The sequence below is a fragment of the Sus scrofa genome, chromosome 4 (genome assembly GCF_000003025.6).
Source record: "Sus scrofa isolate TJ Tabasco breed Duroc chromosome 4, Sscrofa11.1, whole genome shotgun sequence".
Lineage (NCBI taxonomy): Eukaryota > Metazoa > Chordata > Mammalia > Artiodactyla > Suidae > Sus > Sus scrofa.
Window position 1 is genome coordinate 38,754,312 of NC_010446.5, and position 27,139 is coordinate 38,781,450.

General features: G+C 48.2%; 1 protein-coding gene across 4 annotated transcripts in view; it reads right to left on the bottom strand.

Moving 5' to 3' along the window:
* MATN2 (matrilin 2) overlaps positions 1-27,139 on the bottom strand; it is a 171,059-nt gene that overhangs the window by 10,287 nt on the left and 133,633 nt on the right. For 3 of the 4 annotated variants that reach the window (XM_021089066.1, XM_021089067.1, XM_021089069.1), the window contains exons 8-13: positions 24,215-24,337; positions 20,725-20,847; positions 20,358-20,480; positions 8,190-8,312; positions 6,318-6,440; positions 3,724-3,846 (exon numbers count right to left, since the gene is read on the bottom strand). In XM_021089066.1, coding sequence (XP_020944725.1) covers positions 3,724-3,846; positions 6,318-6,440; positions 8,190-8,312; positions 20,358-20,480; positions 20,725-20,847; positions 24,215-24,337 — 738 coding nt within the window. The remainder of the gene's footprint in view (positions 1-3,723; positions 3,847-6,317; positions 6,441-8,189; positions 8,313-20,357; positions 20,481-20,724; positions 20,848-24,214; positions 24,338-27,139) is intronic. The other variant, XM_021089068.1, reaches the window with a different exon arrangement.

The window sequence follows — 27,139 nt, forward strand, 5'->3', positions numbered from 1 at the left end:
TCAGCAGGAGTCATTTATCATTAATTTCTCTACCCCAAAACCCAGTGCACGCCAGTTGTTCAGCAAGTGCTTGGTGACAGAATACATGAAGGAGGTGGTGTCGACTGGGTAGCTGCCTGTTAAGTACCCTATTGACCCACCGAAGTTTAAAATTTATCCCTTGAATTTTTTATTGACACAGAAGTTTTCCAGGCAGCTAAGCTGATAGTAAAAGCTTTATGAAAACATGTAAGCAACTAGGTATGGAGAAATTTTTTTTTTGGTGACACCCATGGCATATGGAAGTTCCAGGGCCAGGGATCGAATCCGAACTGCTGCTGTGACCTACGCCACAGCTGCAGCAATGCTGGATCCTTAACCCACTGCTCCAGGGTGGGGATTGAACCTGAACCTCAGCAGCAACCCCAGCTACTGCAGAGACAATGCCAGATCGTTAACCTGCTGTGCCACAGGGGAACTCCAAGATTTTTTGTTTTGTAGGGCCATGTAAGAAGAATTTATAAATCCCAAATGGATAATCTCGTTTCAAACAGCCTACAGTATGCGATATAACATTCTCTTTTACATTACATATCAAGCCACCGTCTAATCTTTGAAAGTGAAGCACAGCAATATTAGGAAGTAAAGACATACACATGCAAAAGTATTCCTATTTCTGGCCTGACATGTTAAATGTAATTGTGTGTGTGTGCACTGGAAGACTTGGGTTCCTCTCTTTCTCCATTAAGTGCTTGTCCTCATTACTCAACCTGTTGATCCATTATTAGTGAAAGAGAAAAAGGTCAATTCAGAGCGTCATTTACATTCATAGCCTGAATCTCAGGCAGTGTGCACATGACTTTCCAGCAGGTCTCAGAAATACTGGAATAATTTTCCAGCAGCAAATCTGTTTTCTCTTCTTCTCCGTACACTCTTTTCTTACAGAACAAAACTAGCACACACAGCCTCCATGCACAGTGGGGTGCAGAAGGCTTTGCTAGGAATCAAGAATCCTAGGTAGCAGGGAAGAGCATCAGGGCGAGAGGTGCCAGACCCTTGCTTTCATATCCGGGAGAATGACAGCCTTACTTCCAAGGCTGTCATTACTTAACTTTCCTTGGATGTTTTCTTTTGGTAGATAAGTCAGTGAGAATGGAATGGATTTGCTTTCTAAACTTAATCTTCACAAAGTTCCAGGATTTCAGGGTTGGATAAGACTTTTAAAGGTCACTGGTCCAGCCCTCAGCTCACATCTTTACCGCATCCCTACCCAGCAGCCATTCAGCCTGTATACCTCACCTGATGAGGAACTCATCACCTCATCGCTGAGGCCCCATCTGTGGACAGCTCTGCTGCTGCTGCTTACAGTCGCTACCATTTGTTGAGCGCTTGGAGTGTGCCAGCACTCGGCTAAAAATAAACACCTTTAAATATACTGTATCATTTATTCCTCATAACGATTCTGTGAGGTGTTATCCTCATATTATAGGAAGAAGCTGAGGCTCAAAAGAAGCTAAATAACTTCTCCCCGGCCCACAAGTGTATGAATAAGGGGTTCACATCCAGGTCTGTCACAGTGCATGATCTTAACTAATTAATTACACAGCTTCTCTGAGACAAAGTGTCCTCATACTGAGCTCTAGCTTCTTCCCAATGTCCTTTCTTCTCCTGGATGTTTGGAGGGTGGGCGTCAGATTAATAATGGTCGAGGTGACGGTCATTTTAGTATTTGAATGGTAATTGAAGTCTTTTTTTCTACAAAGGTCCCCAGTTTCTTCCTTTATTTTTAACTTGACATTATACTGAACTCCCTTACTCTGGTGCTTTCTAAATTTTGTCTCTTTTGTCTTTAATTTTTTCTAAGACATATTATATGCACATGGAACAAACTTCAAACACTACAAATGATATCCATATGTCTCTATCAATATCTACCTATATATATGTGTCAATATTGAGAGAGAGAATCATGTTAGAGGAAGCCTTTTGCAAAATACATCAGTGGTAACATACTATAAAAACTGTTCAGCACCATCCTTTTTCTCACCTGAAATATTTTGGGGATACATCTAGAGATGCTTCATTCCTTTTAACAGCTGTATAGTATTTTACTGTATAGATACACCATAATTTATTTAATACCTTATGGATAGACATTGACCTTATTTCCTATTTTTGCTGCTACAAATAATGCTGCACAAATACCCCTTTATATATGGCTTTGTGAACACACGCACTTATTTGGGTAATAAACTCCTACAAGTGGAACTGCCTTTATCTATCTATGTATTTATCGGCTGCCCCACAGCATATGGCCCTCCTGGGCCAGGGATCAGATCTGAGTCACAGTTGTGACCCCCACCGCAGCTATAGCAACACCAGATCCTCTAACCCACTGTGCCAGGCCAGGGATGGAACCCACATCCTGGTGCCACGGAGTTGCCACCAATCCCCTTATGCCACAGCAGGAACTCCAGAACCACTTTTAAAATATTGCCAAATTGCCCTTCTAAAAACTGCACCAATTCAGACACCTAGTGATAAACTTATAATTTCCTATTACAATATACTTTTGCCAACATAAAGACTCACCAAACTTCTGATCTCTGATGATTAACAGGTAAAACAAAATTATTGCAGCTTTAATTTTGCACAGTACATTTTCCTTTTTTTTTTTTTTTTTTTTTTTGTCTTTTACGGCTTTTATGTTTCATGTCATGTTTAGAAGTTCTTCTCTTCCCTGAGTTTATAAATTAATTCTCTTAAGACTTTTTTCTGCTACTTTAGAGGTTTTTTGGTTGGGTGGGTGGTTGGGTTTTTTTTGCTGACAAAGGAAAAGACTACTGGGAAGGGGCTCCCTCGCGGATAGTAGCAGGGTAAAGGAACCCAGGAGAACTGCTCTGCCACATGGCTCACAGCCTCAGGTTTTATGGGAATGGGGTTAGGTTCCAGGTTGTCTCTGGTCAGTCATCTTCCTCGGCCCTACTTGGTCTGGCTCAGGATCCTTCCTGGTGGCCTGCGCCTCTCTCCACCAAGATGGATTCCAGTGCCAAGGATTCTGGGATGTTGGTCATCTCCTCCCTCCTATTAGACCCTCCCAAATTCTCCCAGTCAGTCATCAGGGTAGCACCATGTTCCTTATTAGGACCTCCTGCTGTTAGACAACTCATGCAAGCTGCTATAATTTTGCCTGGGTAAGGGGAGTGGTTTCAGTCACTGGTCCCCTAACAATGACAGCCAAGCTGTTCATTAGCTCACAGTTCTGCAGAAAAAGCTGGGGTCTTCTGCTGAAGTTGAAACTGATGGGGTGAGTTCTCATCTGGAGGCCCAAGGGAAAAATCTGCTTCCAAGTCCATGTTTGTTGGTGGAAATCAAGGACTACAGATTGAAAAACCAAGGTCTTCACTTTCTGGCTATTAGCTGGGGTCACTCTTGGCTCAGAGAGGCTAGAGGTATTATTTTTTAAGTTTATAAGCACGAGTCTTTTCTTCTTCATTCCAGATATTCAGCTGGGCAGAAAAAGAATCACTCTAGATTCTCAGCTGGTAGTGAACTTACTGTCATTTAAAACCAAAAGCTTTTCCCCAGGTACAGTGAAGCTCCCTCTCCCCCATTTTGTATCTATGCGTACACATTTATATCTATGGTAGAAGCAGAAGTGAGGGATTTATTTCCTGCAAACACTCCAGAAAGCATCTGATCCCAAACCAAATTAAAGCAGAAAACCAAGTTCAGACCACTTACTCTTGCACCGTCTTCCATCCTCGGCTAGAATAAATCCCTCTGAGCATTTGCAGATGTAGGAATTGCCACGATTAACACACATGTGCTCACAGCCGTGGTGGGTTGATTTGCAGACATCCTTCCCTGAAGGAAATGTCAGAACTTAAGCAACCTCATCAGTGTAGAAATGAACTGAATTGAACAGTCACATCAGGACAGATCACGGAAGAAATCCATAAGAAAAAAAAAACAAAAAACAAAAAAACCCTGTATTCTATCTTTCTCTGCAACATCCCCCTTTTCAGTCTAACACACGGTGAGGTCTCCTTCCAGAAAGCTCTGGTTCCCATGAACCTGAATGGTAAGATGGGTGATCAGGTGTCCTGGATTTATTCATTTTTAAAACTGTTCACTGTGCTTTGAGTTTTGATTTTCCCAAGCTACTGATTTTTTCCCCATAGACACCCCACACACTCCAATATTAACTGTCTAATCGTTTCTCACGTGTGAGGGACTTTAAACTCCTCAAAGTGGTTACGACCCTTTAATCTTCACCACATCCTATGGAAAGAGGAGGGCAGGGGTAATTATACCCATTGTATAAATGGAGAAACTCAGAAAATTTTGTAGAGTTGCTCAAGGTCATACAGACAGTTTAATGACATGGCTGAGACCTGATGGGTCCTGAGTACTTTCCCTTATGCCATGAAAGCCTTCAGTTCTCTGGCTCTTTGCTGCCATAAGCTCCCTAAAAGGAGAAGCTTCCTACAAAATTGGAATCAGTGACCGCAGATCCCTCTGGATGTGGGAATGGTGAGACTTGATGATCAAATTCCAGGGGAAGACTTTGTGTGCAACAGCTCAATTTATTGAGCAAAAAAGAAACTGAATGAAGAAACGGTGCATGTGTGTACACCCATGCTTTCTGAAACAGAAACATGAACAGGAGTTCCTGTTATGGCGCGTAGAAACAAATCCGAGTAGGAACCATGAGGTTGCAGGTTCGACCCCTAGCCTCGCTCAGTGGGTTAAGGATCCAGTGTGGCCATGAGCTGTGGTGTAGGTCACAGATGCAGCTTGGATCCGGCATTGCTGTGGCTGTCGTGTAGGCTGGCAGCTGTAGCTCTGATTAGACCCCTAGACTGGGAACCTCCCTATGCCTCGGGAGTGGCCCAAAAGAGACAAAAAAGGCCTCCCCCTAAAAGAAACATGAACAAATGGCTCAGGCAGACATAATGGGCAGAACTGTAGCCATGGCCACCACAGAAGGACTCTGCAGTATGAAGGCAAAACTCATACTCACGAGTAGGCTCTTGCAGAAGCTCTACACAGCCTAAAGTCAGGCCACAGTCCCATGGCATGCCAGCAGTATATTTTTCAAACAGAACTTCTTGCTCTAGAAGGTAGAAGCCCTCTTGCTAGCAGGAGGAGGAGTGAGTGTTCCCCAACCCCACTGTGGAGGCCCCCAGGTATCTGTATCTCACAAACCTGAGAGGAAGTTCCCCCAAATCAACTTCAACAGCAAATGAATTTATTTCGCCTTCGTCCTGCCCACTGGAGCAGAGTATCACAAAAGCAAGTAGACAGTGTCCAAACCCCCCAAAGCAGGGATTAAGAACTCAGACTCTCACAGTGGAGGAAAATCCTGGCCCTGTGCTCGTCTGCTGCCCACATCACTGAGCTCAGGAGTCCCCTTCTCTTCCTTTGGGGGCTGTAATGGTTAATTTTATGTGTCACCTTGGCTAGGCTTACAGTCCAGTTTCTGGGCCAAACACTGGTCTAGATGTTGCTGTGAGGGTATTTTTTCGATGAGATTAATATTTCAATCCGTAGACTTTGAATAAAGTAGATTATCCTCCACAATGTGAATGGACCTCATCTGGAAGGCCTTCAGCGAAAAAAAGACTGAATTTTCCCCCAAAGAAGAGGAGATTCTGCTTCCAGACTGCCTTTGGACCATAGCTGCGACACTGGTTCTTCCTTGGGTCTCCAGGATACCTGGCAGTTTCTCTAAATTATCTATCCATCTGTCCATCCATCTATCCACACACACACACACACACACACACACACACACACACACACACACACACACACACTTTATTCGTTCTGTTTCTCTGGAGAACCCTGAAAAATACACCTTCTAAGCAAACTCTCAGTATCTGACAAATGACAGACTGTGTAAACAAGACCCACAGAAAATCCTTCTGGCCCTCCTCCTACCCTCTGCCCTTACGTTTTTCCAAGAAAGAACGAGCATGTAACTATCCTTTGATCCTCACAGTAACTGCTGGCAGAGATTCTAATCCCAGCCAGTGACTAGCCAGGCACCGTGCTAGGCTCTGGGCATCACACAACTCTTGTCGAGAGAGCCTACCTGCCACTGGGAGAAAGCGAAAAGTCTGACAACTTGGCACCTTGACTGAGAAGTTCCTGAAGAACTAAGGGTTACCGTACTGATCACTGGTGATCGCTAGCATGACACTTTCAGGGCACCCAAGGCTGGAACTTACAATAGTGACACTGATGATGAAGGAAGACTTTCAACATTAAATGGCATTCTCTGTGTGAGTCCCACTGATGGAAAAGCCCACCTCTGCCTTGAAGCCACTTACTTCTGCAGTGTTTCCCATCCTCGGCGAGCCGGAATCCCTCCAAACACCTGCAGGTGTAGGACTCGTCGCCGCTCACACAAATGTGTTCACAGCCATGGTCTACTGCTTGGCAGACATCTTTCCCTGAGGACAGTGGAGCAAGTTAAAATAATTTCACCAGGAGTGCCCGTCGTGGTGCAGTGGTTAACGAATCCGACTAGGAACCATGAGGTTGCAGGTTCGGTCCCTGGCCTCGCTCAGTGGTTGAGGATCCGGCGTTGCTGTGGGCTGTGGCATAGGTTGCAGACGTGGCTTGGACCCGAGTTGCTGTGGCCCTGGCCTAGGCCGGTGGCTACAGCTCCAATTAGACCCCTAGCCTGGGAACCCCCATATGCCCTGGGAGCGGCCCTAGAAAAGGCAAAAAGACCAAAAAAAATTAAATAAATAATAACAATTTCACCACTGTCAACTTTCCCTGGACTTCACCTGGGAAGATCCATCCACCTCAGCCACTGGATCCAGGGCCACCTGAGCTCAGGTCCATGGGGAGGAAGTTAAACTGAGGATGAAGCTCTGCAGCTCGCTCTGGGCTCAGCCTCCCAACTTCCTCCCTGTCATCGCCACCATCATTTGCCAACACCAGTGTCTCATACAAATGCAACCCATCATCAGCCTTCTGCAGATGTTGTGTTTGATATCAGAGAGGAAACACGGCTGCTGTGATTACTTAGGAGATTAAACCTCAATTTAGATTAGTGGCACGGAAATCTAATTTTGGGTTTTTTGCTGACATATGACTTTGGAGAATTACTTAATCTCCTGGAGTCTCAGCTTTTCTCTCTGAAAAATAAGAGTCATAGTTCCAGTTACCCATCTTTCCTTCAGGTGTATCAATATGAGTTGCTCTTTGGAAAGTGCTTTGAGAAGCTTGAGAAAAAGACGACATTGGGATGGAAATCATTTGTTCAGGCTTGCACACTCCCCTTTGACCATCTACAAGGCCTTGGTTTCTGATATGTAAAAATGGCCTCATCATAAGGTGGTGGATTTGTGCCAACAGAAACAGCAACAACAATATTCTTTTTTTGTCCATGTCCGTGGCATGTGGAAGTTGCCAGGCCAGGAATAGAACCTGGACCACAGTAGTGGCCCAAGCCACTGCACTGACAACACCGGATCTTTAAGCTGCTGGGCCACAAGAGAACTCCAACAACAATATTTTAAAGATAAAGAAACAGAGGCTCAGAGAAGTTAAGCAACTTGCCCCGCTAATAAATGGCAGAGCTAGAAGCTGACAGACTCCTGGATTTCAGACTGTATATCTTTCCATTAAAGCATTGCTTCTTGCCACAGGGCATAAATGAGCACCTTAGGTTGTAGCTCTGGTATTGATTTTTTTTTTCATTTGTCCATTTGTTTGTTTTCTGTTTAACAGACTTCATTAGGACAGTTTTAGATCTACAGAAAAACTGAAGACAGAGTTCCCATAAGCCCTGTACCCAATTTCCACTGTTATTAACACCTTCATCAGTATGATACACTTATTATAATTATGGACTAATACTGATACAGTAACATCAACTAAAGTCCACCGTTTATTTACATTTCCGTAGTTTTTACCTGATGTTATTTATTTTTTTTCTGACCCAGGATCCCACATTTCATTTAGTGGTCAGTCTTATGGCACTGATTTTTGAGAGTAACTGATTTTTTTTTTTTTTTTTTTTTGGATAGGCAAGAAATAGATTTATTAGGATAGGACGCTTGTGAGAGATGCAAGCGGGCAGGCAAGGAGCCTCTGCCGAGAGTAACTGATTTACACAGACATCAGGATGGTGGATTTCATGCAGAGGTCAGACACAGTAATGTGAGCTCAAGCCAATAAAAACTTACTTCTGCAGCTTTTCCCATCTTCACGGAGTATATACCCTTCAAAGCATCGGCACACGAAAGAGCTCCCCCTGCTTACACACGAATGTTCACAACCATGGTTCCCCAAAGCACAAGAGTCCAATTCTAAGAGTCCAATTGGAATCAGAGAAACAGAAAAAGGAAATGAGTTATACATTAGTGACTTATTCAATCTTATAAGACACCTTAAATAAAAGCAGTACTTTATCCCACAGGGCACATTGCAAAACAGAAAGCATGTCCATAAGCAAAAATTCTTAATATATAAAAAGCACACAAAATAAAACAAGATGCTCGGAGTTCCCACTGTGGCGCATTAGAAACGAATTGGACTAGTATCCATGAGGATGTGGGTTGTGAGCTGTGGTGTAGGTCGCAGGATGCAACTTGGATCTTGCATTGTTGTGGCCGTGGCATAGGCTGGCAGCTGCAGCTCCAATTCAACCCCTAGCTCGGAAACTTCCATATGCTGCAGGTGTGGCCCTAAAAATCAAGCAAACAAACAAATGAAAAAACCCAATTTGCTCATCTCCATAGGAAAAAATGAACAAAAGATATGGAAAGACAATTTACAAAAGGAGAGATAGAAATAGCCTATAAATAGTAGAAAATAAGTTCCACTTTACTGATTATCATATAACCGCAATGTCAACTCCTATCTGTTTCCGTATGCATGTATGTGTCCCACTTTGGTCATCCATCCATTCATGTGTTCATTAGGTCATGCAGTGCTTTGTGAGTCCCTTCTTTTTGAGTCAGGCAGGTACTCTTCTAGGCTCTGGAGATGTAACAGTGAACAAAAGCAAGCTTCTGCTTTTGTGAAGCTTACATTTGGTGGCAGGGGTGGGAAGAAAGAGTGGGAAAGACAAATGATAGGCGGACAGTACATCAGGTGGGGAAGGTGCTATGGAGAACGGGATAAGGGGGATGGAGAGTGCCTGGATGGTTTGGGGTGCAGGGAGGGCTTTTCACTTTACATGCTGCAATCAGAGAAGGTGACACTGAGCAGAGCCCTGAAGAAAGAGACTAATGCGATGTTGGAAGAACAGCATCTGCAAACAGCAGTGGTAGGCAGGCACGTGGCACATTTCAAGAATGGCAAGGAAGAGTTCCCACTGTGGCTCAGCAGTAACAAACCCAAATAGTATCCATGAGGATGTGGGTTTGATCCCTAGCCCCACTCAGTGGGTGAAAGGACCTGGCATTCTTGAGGCCTAAGGACCTTGGCTTAGGCCTCAAGTGAAGTTCCAATTTGACTCCTAGCCTGGGAACTTCTATATGCTGTGGGTGTGGCCCTATAAAGACAAAAGAAAGAAAGAAAGAGAGGAAGGAAGGAAGGAAGAAAGGAAGGAAGGAAGGAAGGAAGGAAGGAAGGAAGGAAGGAAGGAAGGAAGAAAGAAAGAAAGAAAGAAAGAAAGAAAGAAAGAAAGAAAGAAAGAAAGAAAGAAAGAAAGAAAGGAGGGAGGGAGGGAGGGAGGGAGGGAGGGAGGGAGGGAGGGAGGGAGGGAGGGAGGGAGGGAGGGAGGAAGGAAGGAAGGAAGGAAGGAAAGAAAGAAAGAAAGAAAGAAAGAAAGAAAGAAAGAAAGAAAGGCAGGCAAGGAGACCAGGCAGGCAATGAGCAGAGGCAGCCCACATGGGATTCATAGGCAGTGGATGGATCTACGTGAGCAGGAGTCAATGGAAGTTTCTGAGCAATGGAGTAACATGAACTGACTTTATTTTAAAAGGACTACTGTGCACAGGATGGGGCTCAGGTGAAGCTGGCGGATGGAGAGCTGGAAGAAACGCACTGCACTAATCCTGGTGGCCCAGACAGGCTGGTGAGAGGGGTCAGACTGCGGCTGTATCATGAAGGTAGAGCCTACAAACTTTGCTGATGAGTTGATGTAAAGAGTTCATCTTCATATGGAAGTGACAGAAGAGTCATGGATGATTCTGAGGTTACAGGGCTGAGCAATAGAAGAATGAATGGCATTACCATCCATGGGGCTGGGACGGCTTCTGTGGGAGCAAGCTTGTGAACCTGGGAAAACCAGGCTGATATTTTAAAAGCCTGATACTGAGGACAGGTGGGAAATGATTTTTTTCTTTATTTTTTGCTTTTTAGGGCTGCACCTGTGACACATGGAATTCCCTAGGCTAGGAGTCGAATTGGAGCTGCATCTGAGGCCCAAGCCACAGCCACAACCAATGCCAGATCCTTTAACCCACTAAGTGGGACCAGGGATCGAACCCATGTCTTCATGGATACTAGTTGGGTTCGTTACTGATGATCTACAATGGGAACTCAGGGAAGTGATTTTTTTATAAAAACCAAACATAATTCTGAGAGTCAACTCAATTATTTCAGACTGAATAGAATTTCTACAATGGATATGCACTAAAGTTATTAAATAAATGCTCCAAAGTGTATAATCACTTTTATGTCAGGCACAAACCATACGCTTTTTTCTAAGACATTTTTGCAATATTTTTTCTGGAAGGGAGTCCTGAGAACCAGGTTATGGGTCAATTAAAGCAGCTGTTGTTATTCTCATTTACCAGCTAGGGAACTACAGTTTGGGAAGATGAATGGCGCGCCAACATCAACTGCTAATAAGGGCTAGCACCAGGTTAAAAATATCTTCTGGTAATAAATTCCACGTTTTCCCCAACTCCACTGCATTGCTATATTCTCAAGTAAGCTTTCAAACATGAAGGGAATTTTGCTTGTCTTTGTTTGGGAAGGTACACTGCCAAAATCTCTGAACAATGGAAAAGCATTATAGTAACTCAAATTATAACAGCAGAAGAGAGTCAAAGCATACTTGGGCCCTGCTCTTTGCTCTGAACGTGACTGACTTCTCAAGCACAAACTAGAGTCATTATACATGGAGAACATTTCCAACAGCTTGGGGTAACCCCTCATGGAGCGGTGAGTAGAAATACAATTGAGTGATCCGAAATACAGACAGCTGGTTGGCTGCAGAGGTGAGCATTTTTTTCCTCACCATGAATTTATATTAAGAATACTCCATTTTCCGGCATAATAAAATAGTTATAACTCTTTCAGGCTAGCCCTGTCAAGCCATAATCCAGACAGACCCCTGTGAACACATTCCTTCTTCCTGGACCTTCCCCCATGGTCTGGCCTGTCTCTGGAGCTCCAGCTCAGGCTGTCATTTTGAAGAGTGGTTGAGTCTCCCCACTGAGACCCTGAAAGGCCACTTGCCCCCAGGCTTTCCCAAGCCATGCGGGTCTGAGCCTGTACTTGGCAGATAACACTGCTTCCCTTTATCAGGAGCCGAGGCTGAATTCACTGTTCACAGGGGGGCGCCTTCATCCTTGGCTACAGACTATCCCAGGAGCTCCCAGCCCAGCTTCTGAGCCCTCCTGGGCTTCTGTACTAATAGAATTGGGAATTTTGGGAATTTTGCTATGTGCATGCTTTAAAAGCATGCAGAGTTTGGGTTTTTAATCTTTTCCCTCCTCACCCCCTCAGAGCATCCGATCAAGAGAGCAGAGCAGTGGTGAGTTCTCAACCATGGGTGAGCAGAAGTCACCTGCAGAGATTATTTTAAAGGCAAAACAGGCCCATGGCTGGAGTTCCCTTTGTGGCTCAGCAGTTAACAAATCTGACTAGGATCCATGAGGATGAGGGTTTGATCCCTGGCCTCGCTCAGTGAGTTAAGGATCCAGCATTGCTGTGAGCTGTGGTGTGGGTCGCAGATGTGGCTCAGATCCTACGTAGCTGTGGCTACAGCATAGGCCCACAGCTGTTGCTCCAATTGGATCCCTGGCCTGGGAAACTCCATACGCTATCAGTGTGACCCTAAAATAGCAAAAAAAAAAAAAAAAAAAAAAAAAAGAAAGAAAGAAAACAGGCCCATGACTCAAAATTCAAATATATCGAAGGCAGACTTCCCCTATGGAAGGGTATCTGGCAATGTCTACCAAAACTATGAAATGGAACTCTGACCTGGCACCTTCGCTTCTGGAAGTCTCTCCTGCAGACACCCTTGTACCATATGAAGGGATATACGTTCAAGTTATTCATGGCAGCATTGTTTGTAATAATGAAAAATGGGAAAACACCCCAAGTGTCCACAACTACTCAGGAGACAAGTTGAATAAATATTTCTACACAATGAGACATTACGAAGCTATAAAAAGAATGAGGAAGTTCTCTATGTAATGATTTGAAGAAATCGCCAATAAGTGTCATTGAGAGAAGAAAGAAAAGGGGTGTATGGTGCCCCATTTTGTGTGTAAGGAAGAGGGAAAAATAAAAATAGGCATTTGTACTGGCTTTTTTCATATGAAGAAACACTAATAAAAATGGAATGTCAGGGTTACGTTTCTGTGAAACAAGCTGCCCCTACATTTAGCAGCTTGAAGCAACACTTACTATCTAACTGGGTCTCCACACACACACTTCCACCCTCTGCAGCCTGTTCTCACCAACTCAGCCTGAGTCCTCTTTCCGAAATGTGAATCTGCTTACATCACCCTCCCTCTGCCTGAGATCCTTTAAGGCTTCCTGATTCTGGATAAGGCACAGAATCGCTGGCGGGGATTGCAGGACCTGCCCTGCAGCCTGATCTCACCCCCGTTCCCCCAGCTCTGAGTACTTTGCTTCAGTACCTCATACCTCAGTACCAAGCCAGGAGCCCTCCCGCCGCAGGGCTCTGCACAGGTTCCTCTGCCTCTCCTTCCTCCTCCACCTCCTCCAGATGTCTTCCGGGACCTCCTCTCATGGGGCCTCAAAGCACCGGGCATCTCCCCGCCTCCGTAACGTCATAGTTGTCCCAGTTAGTTACGTGGTTGATTTGGATTTGTGCCCACCTCCTTGGCCTGGCTCTCTCTGTCCTCCAGGAGACCACCAGCTGCAGCTGCCCGCCTCTCCTGCAACTCCCAGCACCTAACTCAATGCCTGGCCCACAACAGGCCCCCAGTGAATGCCTCCTGAGGAAAAGGAAACATTTCCTTGGCTTTCTACTCTGGAAACTGAGGGTAATGAGACCCACTCCCTGGGTTTTTGTGCAGATGTTTTAAAGACAACCCGTGTGGTGCAGAGGCTGGCAGTCAGCTGGGCTCCTCTTTCTCTCCCACATACCAGCCTTGCAGAGCACAATTCACATTTGTTCAGCGCAATGTCCAGCTTCTGCATGTCAGGGACGTTCAGGTCACTCATACACGCAAGAACCACTGCCAAAGGGGTACTGCAGCTAACTCCCAGACCACAGGCTCTAGCGGCCCACCAGGCGCCAATCTGGAGAACCCACCTAGAGTCAGCTTCTCCCCAGATTTAAAGGTCCTACCCGCGAGGAAAGTCCTTTGATGGTTCCCCAACAGGCCAAGAGAACCAGCATCCCTGCCTCATGATCATGGGGTGCCTTCAGCCTGGGGAGAATGACGTGCACGCCAACGGGAGTTCATTCATTCAGCAGGTGTTTACAGAGCACTTATGCAGCCAGGATCTACCCACATTCTCTGGGTAGAAGGGACCTTGGGCATGAACTGGTCCAACCCCTTCACTTGAGAGTCAAGGAAACTGATGGCCACAGAGGGGAAGTGACTTTCTCAAGGCCCCTTAACCTGCAGAGATGATTAGTGTCAGGTGCGCTGGGGCTGGAAGTGTGATTTGGTCACAAGTCTGTCCCCTCCGTGTTCCCTGGTCCAGCTGCTCATCCAGGGGTCATCCTCACCCAGAAGGGTCAGCAGAGTCTGCTCAACAGTCTGGTAGATTCTCAGAAGACAAACTAAAAGAGTTTTCTCAATGGAGGCCAGGCCTCCAAATAGTTTAGAGTAATTATAATGCTACAGGTGACCTGTCCTGGTGGCTTCTCCAGGCCCATCTCCAGCCTCCCTCTCACATTCAGTACTAAGTACTTGGTACTCGGTACACTCAGCTTCCTTCAGTTGACTCTCTGGACACTGGGCTTGAGTGTTTCCTATGCTTGGGAAGACTGCCTTCCTCTGTTTTAATTCCTTCTGGCTGCTGTAACAAAACAGCCTAGATGGGGAGATCCCGTTCCAGTGCAGGGGCAATGAATCCGACTAGTATCCATAAGGATGTGGGTTCAACCCCCAGCCTCACTCAGTGGGTTAAGGATCCCAGCATTGCTGTGGCTGTGGTGTAGGCCAGCAGCTGCAGCTCTGTATTGACCCCTGGCCTGGGAACTTCCATATGCCACAGGTATGGCCCTAAAAAAAGCAAAGAAAAAAGAAAAACAAATTAGTGTAGACCGAGTGACTTAAACAACAGAAATGCACTGCTCACAGTTCCGGAGAATGGAAGTCTGAGATGAGGGTGCCAGCATGGTTGGGGAGAGCCCTCTTCTGGGTCACATGGCAGAAGGGGCTGGAGAGCTCTGGGGGTGGGAATCCCAACCATAAGGGCTCCACCCTCGTGATCTAACAACTTCCCGAAGGCCCCACACCTAAGACCAGCACCTTGGGGATTAGACTTTCAACATATGAATTTGAGGGGGACACAGACATTCAGGCCATAACACCCTCCACCTCTGCAGGGCTCCCTCTGTCCATCTCTAGGTGTTGGATTAAACACCTCTTTCTCAGGACACTTTCTCCAAACCAGGCGAGCATCCCCCCTGCCACATGCCCCTGTGACACCTCTTCGTCCCACCTCGTGGCTCTCATCACACAGAATGGATGATCCATCCTTTTTTTCTTTTCTTTTTTTAGGGCTGCACCCGAGGCATAAGGAAGTTCCCAGGCTAGGGGTTGAATGGGTGCCAGCCTACACCATAGCCACCGTAATGCAGGATCCGAGCCACATCTGCAACCTACACCACAGCTCACAGCAACGCCAGATCCTTAACCCACTGAGCGAGGCCAGGGATTGAACCCGCAACCTCATGGTTCCTAGTCGGATTTGTTTCCGCTGTGCCGCGACAGGAACTCCTTATCCATCTTTAATATTCTTCTTCCCTGAGAAACTTTAAACTCTGTCAGGGCAGGATATCAACCTGCATCAACCCCAGGAATGCCAGACACCCGGCGCAATATGGCCAGCACAATGCAGGTGTGTGGTAATACTAAGTATCAATGAACCAAGAGCTGAAGGAAGTACCTTGACTCAATCCAGAGAGGAGAGTGCGGACAGACTCAACTGGGAACCATCACTTATGTGAAATGGATAAGCGGACTTATGAGAAATCTCAGGATGCCGGAAGAAAACATTTTGCCTCTAAAAGAGACATCCTTTTTTTTTTTTTTTTAACACACATGGAAGCAGGTCTGCACACTGATCAAACCCTCATCGTGAATGGGATCTGCGATTTGTGATCAAGATGATCACAAGATTTAGGCCATAGCTCAGGGTTTTTTGGGCCCATGTCTAACAGCCCCACACACTGACTGACACAGTCTGTGCTCCTCACATCTGGATTCTACATCTGGTGACTCATGGACGTCTGTGGCGCGGCCATCACGGACGGAGTAATGTGTTCCAAGGACTTGCACCTCTGCGGCGATGACAGACAGCAATCCCGTGTCTGGGGCTCCACGTAGGAGGTTGTTAAAACCAACCCCAGGCCCAGAGGGAGAAAGCCACAGCGGCCGCCTGCCAAGAGGGTAACCAAGGCTGAGAGAGAGAATTACACTGCTTACTGGCCTTTTTTTTTTTTTTTTTTTTTTGGTTGTTTTGCCTTTTCCTGGGCCGCACCCGTTGCATATGGAGGTTCCCAGGCTAGGGGTCTAACCGGAGCTGTAGCCACCAGCCTACACCAGAGCCACAGCAACACAGGATCCAAGCTGAGTCTGCCACCCACACCACAGCTCATGGCAATGCCGGATCCTTAACCCACTGAGCAAGGCCAGGGATCGAACCCGAAACCTCATGGTTCCTAGTCGGATTCGTTAACCACTGCGCCATGACGGAATTCCTGGATTTTTTTTTTTTTTAATATATAATAAAACTAGGAGCAGTCATTTGGTTGCTAACGCTGTGTAGGCTTTTTTCACAGACAGACCAGAAGCAGCAGAACTGAGACGGACTTTCAGAGGGCATCTCACTCACACTGGGCGAGAGATCAAGTCAGGGGACCCCAGTTCTCGTCCAGATTCTGTCACTGACCCCGAGGGCCAGCTTGGGCGCAACAGTCTCCTCCTTGTGGCCGTTTCCCACAAGAGAAAGGAAAGATCTCTAAGCTTCCTTCTGCTCCATTAAACTTCAGAGGTGAATACACGAGGGTAAAGGGGGGTTTTCCCCACACTCTCTGCTATGGACTGAACTGTGTTCCTTCTCCAATTCATATAGATATATTTTAGGGCCACATCTGCAGCATATGGAGGTTCCCAGGCTAGGGGCTGAATGAGAGCTGCAGCTGCCAGCCTACACCACAGCCACAGCCTCGCAGGATCTGAGCCTCATCTGCAACCTGCACCACAGCTCATGGCAATGCTGGATCCTTAACCCAGTGAGTGAGGCCAGGGATGGAACCCGCATCCTCATGGACACTAGTTGGGTTCATAACCCACTGAGCCACGATGGGAACATGCGCTCATGCATGCTCTCTCTCTATATATATATAGTGTCCTCACCAGGGCATGCACGAAGTTCCTGGGCCAGGGACTGAACCCAAGCCACAGCAGTGACAACACAGGATCTTTAACCCTTAGGCTACCAGGCAACTTCCCCAAATTCATATGTTGAAGCTTGAACTTCCAATGTGCTGGTATTTGGAGATGGGGCCTTTGGCAGGTGATTAGGGTTAGATGTGGACATGAGGGTGGGGCCTGCATGATGGGATTAGTGCCCTTACAAGAACAGACACAAGGGAGCTTATTCTGGGAGTTCCTGCTGTGGCTCAGTGGTAATGAGTCCCATGAGTGGAGGGAAGTAAGATCATAACAAGAGTGCCTTTGGGTTTAGGGCAGCTTACTAGTTCCCAAAGCCCTTCACCGCACATCTCTCCCTGCGCCACCAGGGGATCATGAGAGAGACAGTGTACACATGATCATTCCTAGTGTACAGATGAACAATCAGATCCAGAGAGGTCAATTCCCTTGTCTAGCATGGAAGCCACAAGATTTTTTTTTTTATGTCTTTTTAGGGCCACGCCCACAGCATATGGAGGTTCCCAGGCCAGGAGTCGAATTCAAGCTGCAGCTGCTGGCCTATGCCAGAGCCATAATAACTCAGGATCTGAGCTGTGTCTGTGACCTACACCACAGCTCACACCAATGCTGGATCCTTAATCCACTGAGCAAGGTCAGGGATCAAACCTGAATCCTCATGGATACTAGTCAGGTTCATTACTGCTGAGCCACAGCAGGAACTCCAGAAGCCATAAGATTTAAACTCAGTCTCCAAGCTCTCAGCTCAGTGTTCTTTCTACTCTCCCACACTGGTTCTAGATCTGTGCGCAGACTGCAACAGGGTGAGGCAGGGCCACCAGAGGTCCTGAGGGGTGAAGCCGAGGGGCTCCTAGCAGGTGAGGAGGGCAGGGAGTTCCCTGTGGAGGTGATGCTGACTCCGGGCTGGGTTTCCACCAGCTGGGGAGGGACAGGGAGGGTGTCCTAAGTGGAGACAGGATGGGCTGGAGGGATGGGGCCTGCTCAGGGAACAGGGGAGCTGCCCCCACCCCTGAAGAATGGGAGGGAGCAGGGAAGACCTGGTGGGGGGTGTTCAGGAGGTGTAGGAAAGGGGTCTCCACCATTGCCACATCCAGGCGCTTGATTGGAAACTGTGTTGGAGAAACCGTGGAGAGTCACTGGAGGTTACTGAGCAGGGGGTGGACCCTGTGTCAGGTGCCGCAGGATGAAAAGACAGGTGGTCTCTGCCCATACACTCTCACTCATTGAACTTTACGGAGAATCTCCTGTGGGCCAGGCCTGGAACTCAGGCTCCAAATAAGACCCGGTTTCTGACCTCCAGGAGCTTGCAGGCCAGTGGACCATGTGCTCCATGCACACCTAGCCTATGGGGCTTTTCCTGGTGCTGGGATTTCCTTGTCGTGGGCCTATCTGGGGGAACTTTCCAGTGGCTGGAGAGGGGAGAGGCGTCCCAGCTACAGCTCAGAGTAGAGACTCCCCCATCCACCTCCTCACCTTACCCCCTGGTCTGGGGAACAACCCTCCAAGGCAAGGAAAGTGCCTATGAGCAATCACAGCCTGGGGGCCAGGGGAAGAGGAAGGGAGGATGGGCTTCATTCCAGAGGTCAGGGAGCCCAAGATGCCTGCAGGGGATAACAGTGACCACTTCCTTCCAGGGCCCTAGGAACCTGGGCCTGCTCGCCATGATTCAGAGAACCTTCTAGAATGCGAGTTAAGTGTTCTTTGGGCCACCTGCCATCAAGGTTCTCAGGGGGAGGCCAAGGACACCCTTATCTGCTGAACCCTCACTGGCTCCCCACCCATAGCCCAACACGCTTTATGGAAAAGGTGCAGCCATGGCCACAAGCTCTTTGTCATCTGGCACAGAGCTGGGAAACATACATCCTAACCCCAGTTAACTCTGGCCACATGGAAAACACAGCCCATTATCCCAGGACAGGGCAGCCAGAGTGAACCATCCTGAGACAGAAAGTCTTCAATTCAAATCTGATGGGACTAGCTCAGCAGTATGCATCAGACGGCGGGTAAAATGCATCAAGTACATACCACCATTGCCGAGGACAGGACAATTCTAACCCATCATCTCCCATCTCATATAGACACACCACATATAAACATCCACACATCAAGATTCACTTCTAAGGGCATTGTGGAACATTTACTCGTATGAATGATATCGCTGTACCATTAGTTACTGCAGGACTATAAATGAGGAAATGGTCAACCTTTAAAAGCGTCAGTGGACATGGGGAGGGAGAGAGAAGGGCACTTGACTGTAAGGAGACGGGTAGCATTTGTTTGGAGGGGCCATGAGAATTTCTTAGAAGTCCTGTAACCACCTTAACAGTCAGCTCTTGGTTATCATAGCAAGGTGGAGAACAAAAGAAAGGCATGAATAATCTGAGATGATGAGAATTAAAACAAACCAATTAAAAAGCATGCCTCTGACTTTGGCACGCAGTTAAATGTACATGCAATCCGACACACGCAACCTTTTCCTGCAGCCCCAGTGCCCAGCCCAGCCCTGTGCTGGCTGGAGACACAGGCTGGGAGGCAGCTAGGCAGACAGCCGCAAGCCAGCCAAAAACTCAAGACTCCATCCCAAACGGGGGAAACATTTTCTCACAGGCCACAATTAGAGAGGCACAGCTCACCTGCCCAAGTGAAAAAAATGATATAAAAAGATGGGGGGAGGGAAGGATTGGGAGTTGGGATTAGCAGATCCAGGCTAGTCTATACAGGACAGATAAACAACTAGGTCTTACTATAAAGTACAGGGAGTACATTCAATATCCTTCCATAAGCCATAATGGAAAAGAAAATGAAAAAGAGTATCTATGTGTGTATAACTGAGTCACTTCGCTGTGCAGCAGAAATTAACACAACATTGTAAATCAACTACGCCTCAATAGAATTTAAAAAAAAACCTTTTTTTTAAATTAAAAAAAGATGGACATATTAGGTTGTGGCCACAATCGTACCAGTGGTCAGGGAACTCGGCCCTATAACCAAAACCACCAGCAAGATGGGGAAGGTACATTCTTTTTTTTTTTTTTTTTTTTGTCTTCTTGTCTTTTCTAGGGCCGCACCAGGGGCATATGGAGGTTCCCAGGCTCGGGGTCAAATCAAAGCTGTATCTGCTGACCACCACCACAGCCACATCCCAGCCGCATCTTCAACCTACACCACAGCTCATGGCAATGCCAGATCCTTAACCAACTGAGTGAGGCCAGGGATTGAACCTGCATCCTCATTTACTCGTACTGTTATGACTTGTTCACCACTCTGGGGGCTACCCTCTTCTGCCAGATCGGTGGAAGAGAAGACAGAGCCAAAACCAGGCTCTGTCCAGCTCCAAAATGAGGTGAGGCAGAAAGGCAGGGAGAGAGAGGGAAAAGCCATCTCAGGGAGTGGGGAACGAACTCAGGGAAGGGGAGCAGCAGCCACGAGGCGAAATCGCCTGGGAGAGGCCTTTAGGCACATTCACAGCCGCCCAGCGAAACCCCGGGGAGCAAACCCACCGGCAGTCCCCCCGCCCACAATTGCCAGTGCCAAGTGCCGCTCGTCTCCCGACCTCGGAACACTCACTGGCACAGGTCTTGCCATCACTGCGGAGCACATGCCCCTCAGGACACTGGCAGGCGAAGGATCTGTCCGTGTTGACGCAGGAGTATTCGCAACCGTGGTCGCTCAGCAGGCAGTAATCCACCCCTGCAAAACCCAACAGCCAGGTGAGACGCCCCGAGGCTCCAGGGCTACTGAGGTTGGGAATCCAGGGATCATCGTGCTTTTCCCCACCCTGCCCGCACCCCCGCCCCTACCTCCCCCCACCGGGAAGGCACGCAGCCCCTAGCCGCAGAGGGGGTCCTCCTGGCCTCTGCAGTCGTCGCATTTTTCACGCTGGTTGCAAACCTTTCCCCTTTTTCCCTCTAAGGGAAGCACGAAGGGGACTCACGGGAGCAGGTCTTGAGGTCCTCGTTGATGAGGAAGCCTTCCGAGCACTGGCACACGAAGGAGTCCTCGGTGTTCAGACACAGCTGCTCGCAGCCGTGGTCTTGCTCCGCGCAGTGATCCACCCCTGCGGCGATCACACACCAAAACGTACAGTAACCAAGGGGCGACGTCCACTGGCGGCGGATTAAAACACAAAAGCACCTTGCAGGAAACCCCTGCTGAGCTATTTCAATTCATTCGTGTGGAGAAGAGCTGTGTGGAGAGTGTCATTCTACCCTGTGCCCTTAGCTTTGTTTGTTTGGAAAATCAGCCCTGTGTTTGTTTTTCTTCTCACTTCGCTGAAGAAGAATGTTGGTGGGAAGGACAGCAGCCCGCTGCGCCAGGGAGGGGCCCCGTCACCCGCAATTCTAGGACAAGGCTGAGAGCAGGTGCCATCCCCATCTCACGGGGAGGAAAGCCAGGCTCCGGGAGGTCAAGCCGCTGCCTCAAGCTGCTCAGCTGATGGGCGCGGTGCCTCGGAATGAGGGCTCCACATGGAATTTACCCAGGTTGGAATCCCACCTCCAAGCCTTCCCAGCCAGGAGATGCTTGGGTGGTGTGTCTGGCCTCTCTGCCATCCCTTCCTGACTTGAGAAGCGGGGGTGAAGACCTCTTTTTAGAGGAACGTGATGAGAGTAGCTGATTGACTTAAAGCCCTCCAAACGGCTGGCAATACAGTGATCACCCCATGAACTCTTCTTATTAAGTATGTTGCTAGGCAAGAATTAATTGTATAGTTTCGATCTCTCTGAAAGTGAAAAAGTTTTGTTATCCCCCATAACCAGGACACCCAGATTCAAAAAACAAACCAAAGCCCAGGCCTGCGTGTGTGGTCGATCCTGGCACCTGAGCACTGCACAGCTGGCCCCGCTAGGGTAACAGACACACAGCTGTGGTGTGCAGCTCCCACAGGGACAGCCCTGCAGGCTGCCTCCCAGATTTCCTTGATGGAGAAAATGCACAGCCAGAGACTGGAGAGAACTGGAGGCCTTGTGTAGGGCCATCAGGTGGGCCTCTTTGACTCCCACAGGGCATGGGACTGGTGCCTTCCAGAACATTCCATCAGTGGATGTGCCCATGACAAACAACTTCAGAATCTCGGGAGCCAGAGGCCAGTGTTCACATCTCAGTTCCATCATTTACCAGTCATGTGACTTCGGGGAACTAACTTTATCTTTTTGTGCCACAGTTCCCCCCCCTTTTTTTCAATTTTTTTTTTTTTTTCAATTTTTTTTTTTTGCTTTTTTAGGGCCACACCTATATGGAAGTTCTCAGGCTAGGGACTGAATTGGAGCTACAGCTGTCGGCTTATACCACAGCCACAGCAACACAAGATTGAGCTGCATCTGCAACCTACACCCCAGCTCACGGCAACACGAGATTCTTAACCCACTGAGCGAGGCCAGGGATGGAACCCTCATCCTCATGGATGCTAGTCAGGTTCATTACTGCTGAGCCACAATGGAAATGCCTTCCCCATCTTTAAATACAGATAAGAAAGTCCGCCTCTTAAGGCTCTGGTGCAGATAGAGTGAGTGAGTGCCAGGAAAGTGCTCACAGCCATTCCTGCATACAGCAAGCGCCTTGTGAGGGCTTCTTATCCTGATGGCCTGGGGCTCCCTGGGCCCCCATGGGGAACAGGATACTATGGCTTTCTCTGGGGACTTCTGGGAAGAAAGGGCTTACTTTCTTGAAGCTGAATAGATGGTCCTTACTAGATCTGAGAGAGAAAGGATGGCTCAATCTCCTCTGGTCCTCTCTCTGAGCACGTCTAGGCTCCCCCAAGGCATGCTGGGAGGGAAAGGCAGCTTGGGGCCCCTGGGACTCTAGATGGGCTTATCCAGGTCATGCCCAGCCCACCCTGGAACACCTGCCATGGCTGTCTGCTGGCAGACCCCACACTCCTGGAAGAAGGCAAACTGTACCCAGATCCATCTTCCCCAGGGCATCTCTGTATTGGATGAGAGAACTCTTGCTCCTCACTGGCTTCTCAGAAGGACTCCAGGCCATCCAGAGGCAAATGCAGAGTGGTGCCAACTTTCTGGATCAAAAAGTCTTTGCCTTCTGAAAGCAATCCTTAGAAAGTCTAATGGAGGCCCTTTGTTCCCTCTGCAGACTGAAGGGGCACGCGTTTTCCTGAGGACTCCTCTCCACCTCATACTTCATCTGTGAAACTTTCCCTCCCGGCCGTTTAAGGTCCAAATGGTGAACAGCTGCACTGTTCTCATTCACAATCTAACTCTATCCCCAAAGCTGGAGCAGATGTGCGTCTGGCCGGCTGGAAAGCCACACAAAGGGCCCCTTCTGTGCTGGCCATGTCACCGAGCCCCTCTCGCAGCAACCACGGCAGTGTCATGCGCCCCCATCCCTGCTGGCCTGGGCCGGTGGAGACTGTGCCTCATAAAAAGGGATGGAACCATCCAGCTGGCAAAGCATGCAAGTTTCCGTGCATTTACATCACCAAATGGAGCTTTGTTGTGCCTCTTACACAAGAAAATGAAGAAAAGGTTTCATAAAAAGTCCCATGTTTCTCAGCTCCGCCCTCAGATCAGCTCTGTGGTAGCCCAAAGGCTTTCTGTCTTTCTTTCTTTTTTTTTTTCTTTTTTGGCTGCCTATGGTGTTCCTCAGCCAGGGATCAGATCCAAGCCGCAGTTGCGACCTACGCCACAGCTGTCGCAATGCCGGATCAGGTCCTTTTTTTTTTTTTTTTTTTTTTTTTTGCTGTGGTTGTTTGTTTTCTGTGCCCAAACCTGGGAATGAAAGGATCAGATCCTTTAACCCACTCTGCTAGGCTGGGGACTGAACCTTCATCCTGGTGCTGCAGAGACGTCACCGACCATGTGCTTTCTGAGGTCTGTCTTCTCCAGCCTCTTGTCCCACCCTGGAGCCAGCCCTGGTCCCTCTGCCAGGCTCCGTGACAATAATGAGCTATTATCTTTAATTGTATGTTTTCTTTGTGCCTGGCCCAGGGCTAAGAGATTGAACTAGTCCTGTTTATTTCCCTAAACATCTCTAGAAGATTGATGCTGTTATTACCTTCACTTGGTCACACAGATAGGGACATCAAAGCTCCGTGAACTTAACTCGCCAGGGTCCTATATCTAATATGTGGTAAAGTCTGGATTTGGAGTCAGGCTGGGCCAAGTGAATCAATGCTCTCCACAGCAAATAATAATATTCACTAACACTTATTGGGTGCTTATTACATGTTGAGCAGCACTTTTCTAAGTGTTTTATATGTATTGATTCTTTTAATCCTCATAATCCAATCCATGAGGTAGGGAGCAAGAACAGTCCCATTTTATGGGTGATGAAACTGAGGCCAGGAAGGTTAAGCCTATCAGACCCTCAGGCTCATGGGAAACCCAGGAGCTTGGGAAGTGACCAATGGCTAGGGGGCCTGTGTGTGAGCCTGGCCCTCCCATCAGATACCCTGCCCCAGGCACACTCACGGCTGCAGGTCTTGCCATTGGGGTCCAGCGTGTAGCCCCGGCGACAGCGGCAGTAGTGGCCCTCCTCCGTGTTGATGCATTCATGCTCACAGCCCGGTTTGTTCAGCGCACAGTAATTGATCCCTGAGAGGAGAAAGGGCAGACCCTCATTTAGGCTCAGTGCTCCCACTGTGAGGGCTGAGGTCAGCCTCTCACACTAAATATTCAGTAAATAAGATGCTCTATCGGACAGAGGCCACAGCTCCCACTCTCCTTGAGCGTGTCTGAAAGAAAACCTGGCACGGAAATGTCCCTCTGCATCTTCCAGCAGAGGCTTTTACACTTTGATGGCCAGAAAGCTGGAGAAATGGGTGGAAGGCCACTGCTCCCAGCCCATCTCCTTCCTCCCAAGAAAGAGGGAAAAGCTGGGAAAATTCAGTCTCTTCTTCTAGTTACCTTGATCGGTTAGGGCGCAACGCCTGGAGAGAGCTGCTGTCTGCAGTGACATCTGACAATGACACTGGACGGCACAAGGCTGAATAAACAAAAGCTCATCTTGCAAGATCCCCAGCTACTTAAGAGAGGCAGGAAAAGGCAGTTCCATGAAGGACGGTCCAGTGCTCAGCCCTGCTCTGGGGCAGATCATGACAGCATCCTTATCAAGAACCTAGAGAAGGAGTTCCCGTTGTGGCGCAGTGGTTAACGAATCCAACTAGGAACCATGAGGTGGCGGGTTCGGTCCCTGCCCTTGCTCAGTGGGTTAAGGATCTGGCGTTGCCGTGAGCTGTGGTGTAGGTTGCAGACACGGCTCGGATCCTGCGTTGCTGTGGCTCTGGCGTAGGCTGGCGGCTACAGCTCTGATTTGACCCCTAGCCTGGGAACCTCCATATGCCGCGGGAGTGGCCCAAGAAACAGCAAAAAGACCAAAAAATAAATAAATAAATAAATAAATAAATAAATAAAAAAGAACCTAGAGAAGACATCTCTGATGCCAACCCAGGATGTGGTGGCTCGGTCCTGTGGCAACATTCACCCCCATCCGAGCTGCGTTGCTGCCAGCTGATGGAAGCAGCATCATAACCAGCACACAATTAGAAGTTCTGTTTTCTGGTAGAAAATGCTGCAACCACAAGACACTCAGCACCCCTCCCACCCCGCCCCATCCCCTCTGCCCAAACACAGAGAAGCTTGGGGGAGAAGGAGAACTATAAAGGGAAATCAAACAAGCTTGTGGAGGACCTTGATGAGACTAATGGTGGGGAAACAGTCACCACCAACCTCAGTGGCTGAGCTGGAGCCCTTTAAGCACGTTGTTCTTTTTCCTGGGGATGCAGCAGACACAGTCACTTGCCTTGCCAACTCCCATTACCCTGTCTTCTTGAAACTAGAACTGTGACTCCCAGGGCATGAGTCATGACTGTCTAAGCCAGCCTGGCAACCATGTTCTCCTTTGTCAGTGATTGGTCTCGAGGTAGGCATATCCCCAGGTCTTGCCCATGAGCCATAAGTTTATGGAGGAGGAGCCTGGGAAAGACTGTCTTTCATGACAAGGCAAAGAGATACAAGAAGAAATGAAATGGAGGAGTTCCCATCGTGGTGCAGTGGAAATGAATCCAACTAGGAACCATGAAGTTGCGGGTTCGATCTCTGGCCTCGCTCAGTGGGTTAAGGATCTGGCGTTGCCCTGAGCTGTGGTGTAGGTCACAGACAGGGCTCTGATCTGGCATTGCTGTGGCTGTGGTATGGGCTGGAAGCTACAGCTCTGATTGGACCCCTAGCCTGGGAAACTCCATATGCCATGGGTGCAGCCCTAAAAAGACAAAAAGAAAAAAAAAAGAAATGAAATGGAACCCCTACCCGAGGGACCCCAGGCCCATCCCTTCATGGGTCCATGATGTGTGCTCCCATGTGACAGGTGGATGGAACTTTCCATGTGCACAGAACAGGAGCAGAAGAGGCTGCAGACTGAGCACAGGGAGAGAGCTCCCATGACATGCAGGGGCTGGCCTCAGAGAAGAGATGCCACCTGGAGGATCACGGACCCCTTGTCATTCTCTTCTGACCTCACTCCCTCTGCATGAGGAGAGGCAGGATGGTCAGCTGTATGCAGTTTCAGTTCCTCAATGGCCTTACCTGTGGAGAACAGAGCAGAATGCCAGGAACCAAGTAAAAAGTGCCACTGAGGAAAAACTGGCCTGACAATAAAACATCAGCAACAGACAGACAAGCAAAGAGACACAGACCACAAAGGGCCCCACAGTCTGTGCCACATAGTGGAGGGCCTGCGGGAACCACTTCATTACACCATCAGAGAAGGGTGAAATTACCTTCAGCAGACGCTGTTATGAAAAGCAGCATTCAGGAGTTTCCGTCGTGGCTCAGCAAAAACAAATCTGACTAGCATCCATGAGGACGCAAGTTTGATCCCTGGCCTTGCTCAGTGGGTTAAGGATCCAGTGTTGCCATGAGCTGTGGTGTAGGTCGCAGATGCAGCTTGGATCCCATGTTGCTGTGGCTGTGACATAGGCCAGCGGCTACAGCTCTGATTGGACCCCTAGCCTGGGAAACTCCATATGCCGCAAGTGCAGCCCTAAAAAAACAAGAAAAGAAGAAAAAAGAAAAGAAAAGAGAAGAAAAGCAGCATTCAGTCACTATGGAAAACAGGATGGAGGTTCCTCAAAAAATTAACCATAGAAATACCATGAGGAGTTCCTGTCGTGACGCAGTGGTTAACGAATCCGACTAGGAACCATGAGGTTGCGGGTTCGGTCCCTGCCCTTGCTCAGTGGGTTAACAATCCGGCGTTGCCGTGAGCTGTGGTGTAGGTTGCAGATGCGGCTCGGATCCCGCGTTGCTGTGGCTCTGGCATAGGCTGGCAGCTACAGCTCCGATTCGACCCCTAGCCTGGGAACCTCCATATGCCGCGGGAGCAGCCCAAAGAAATAG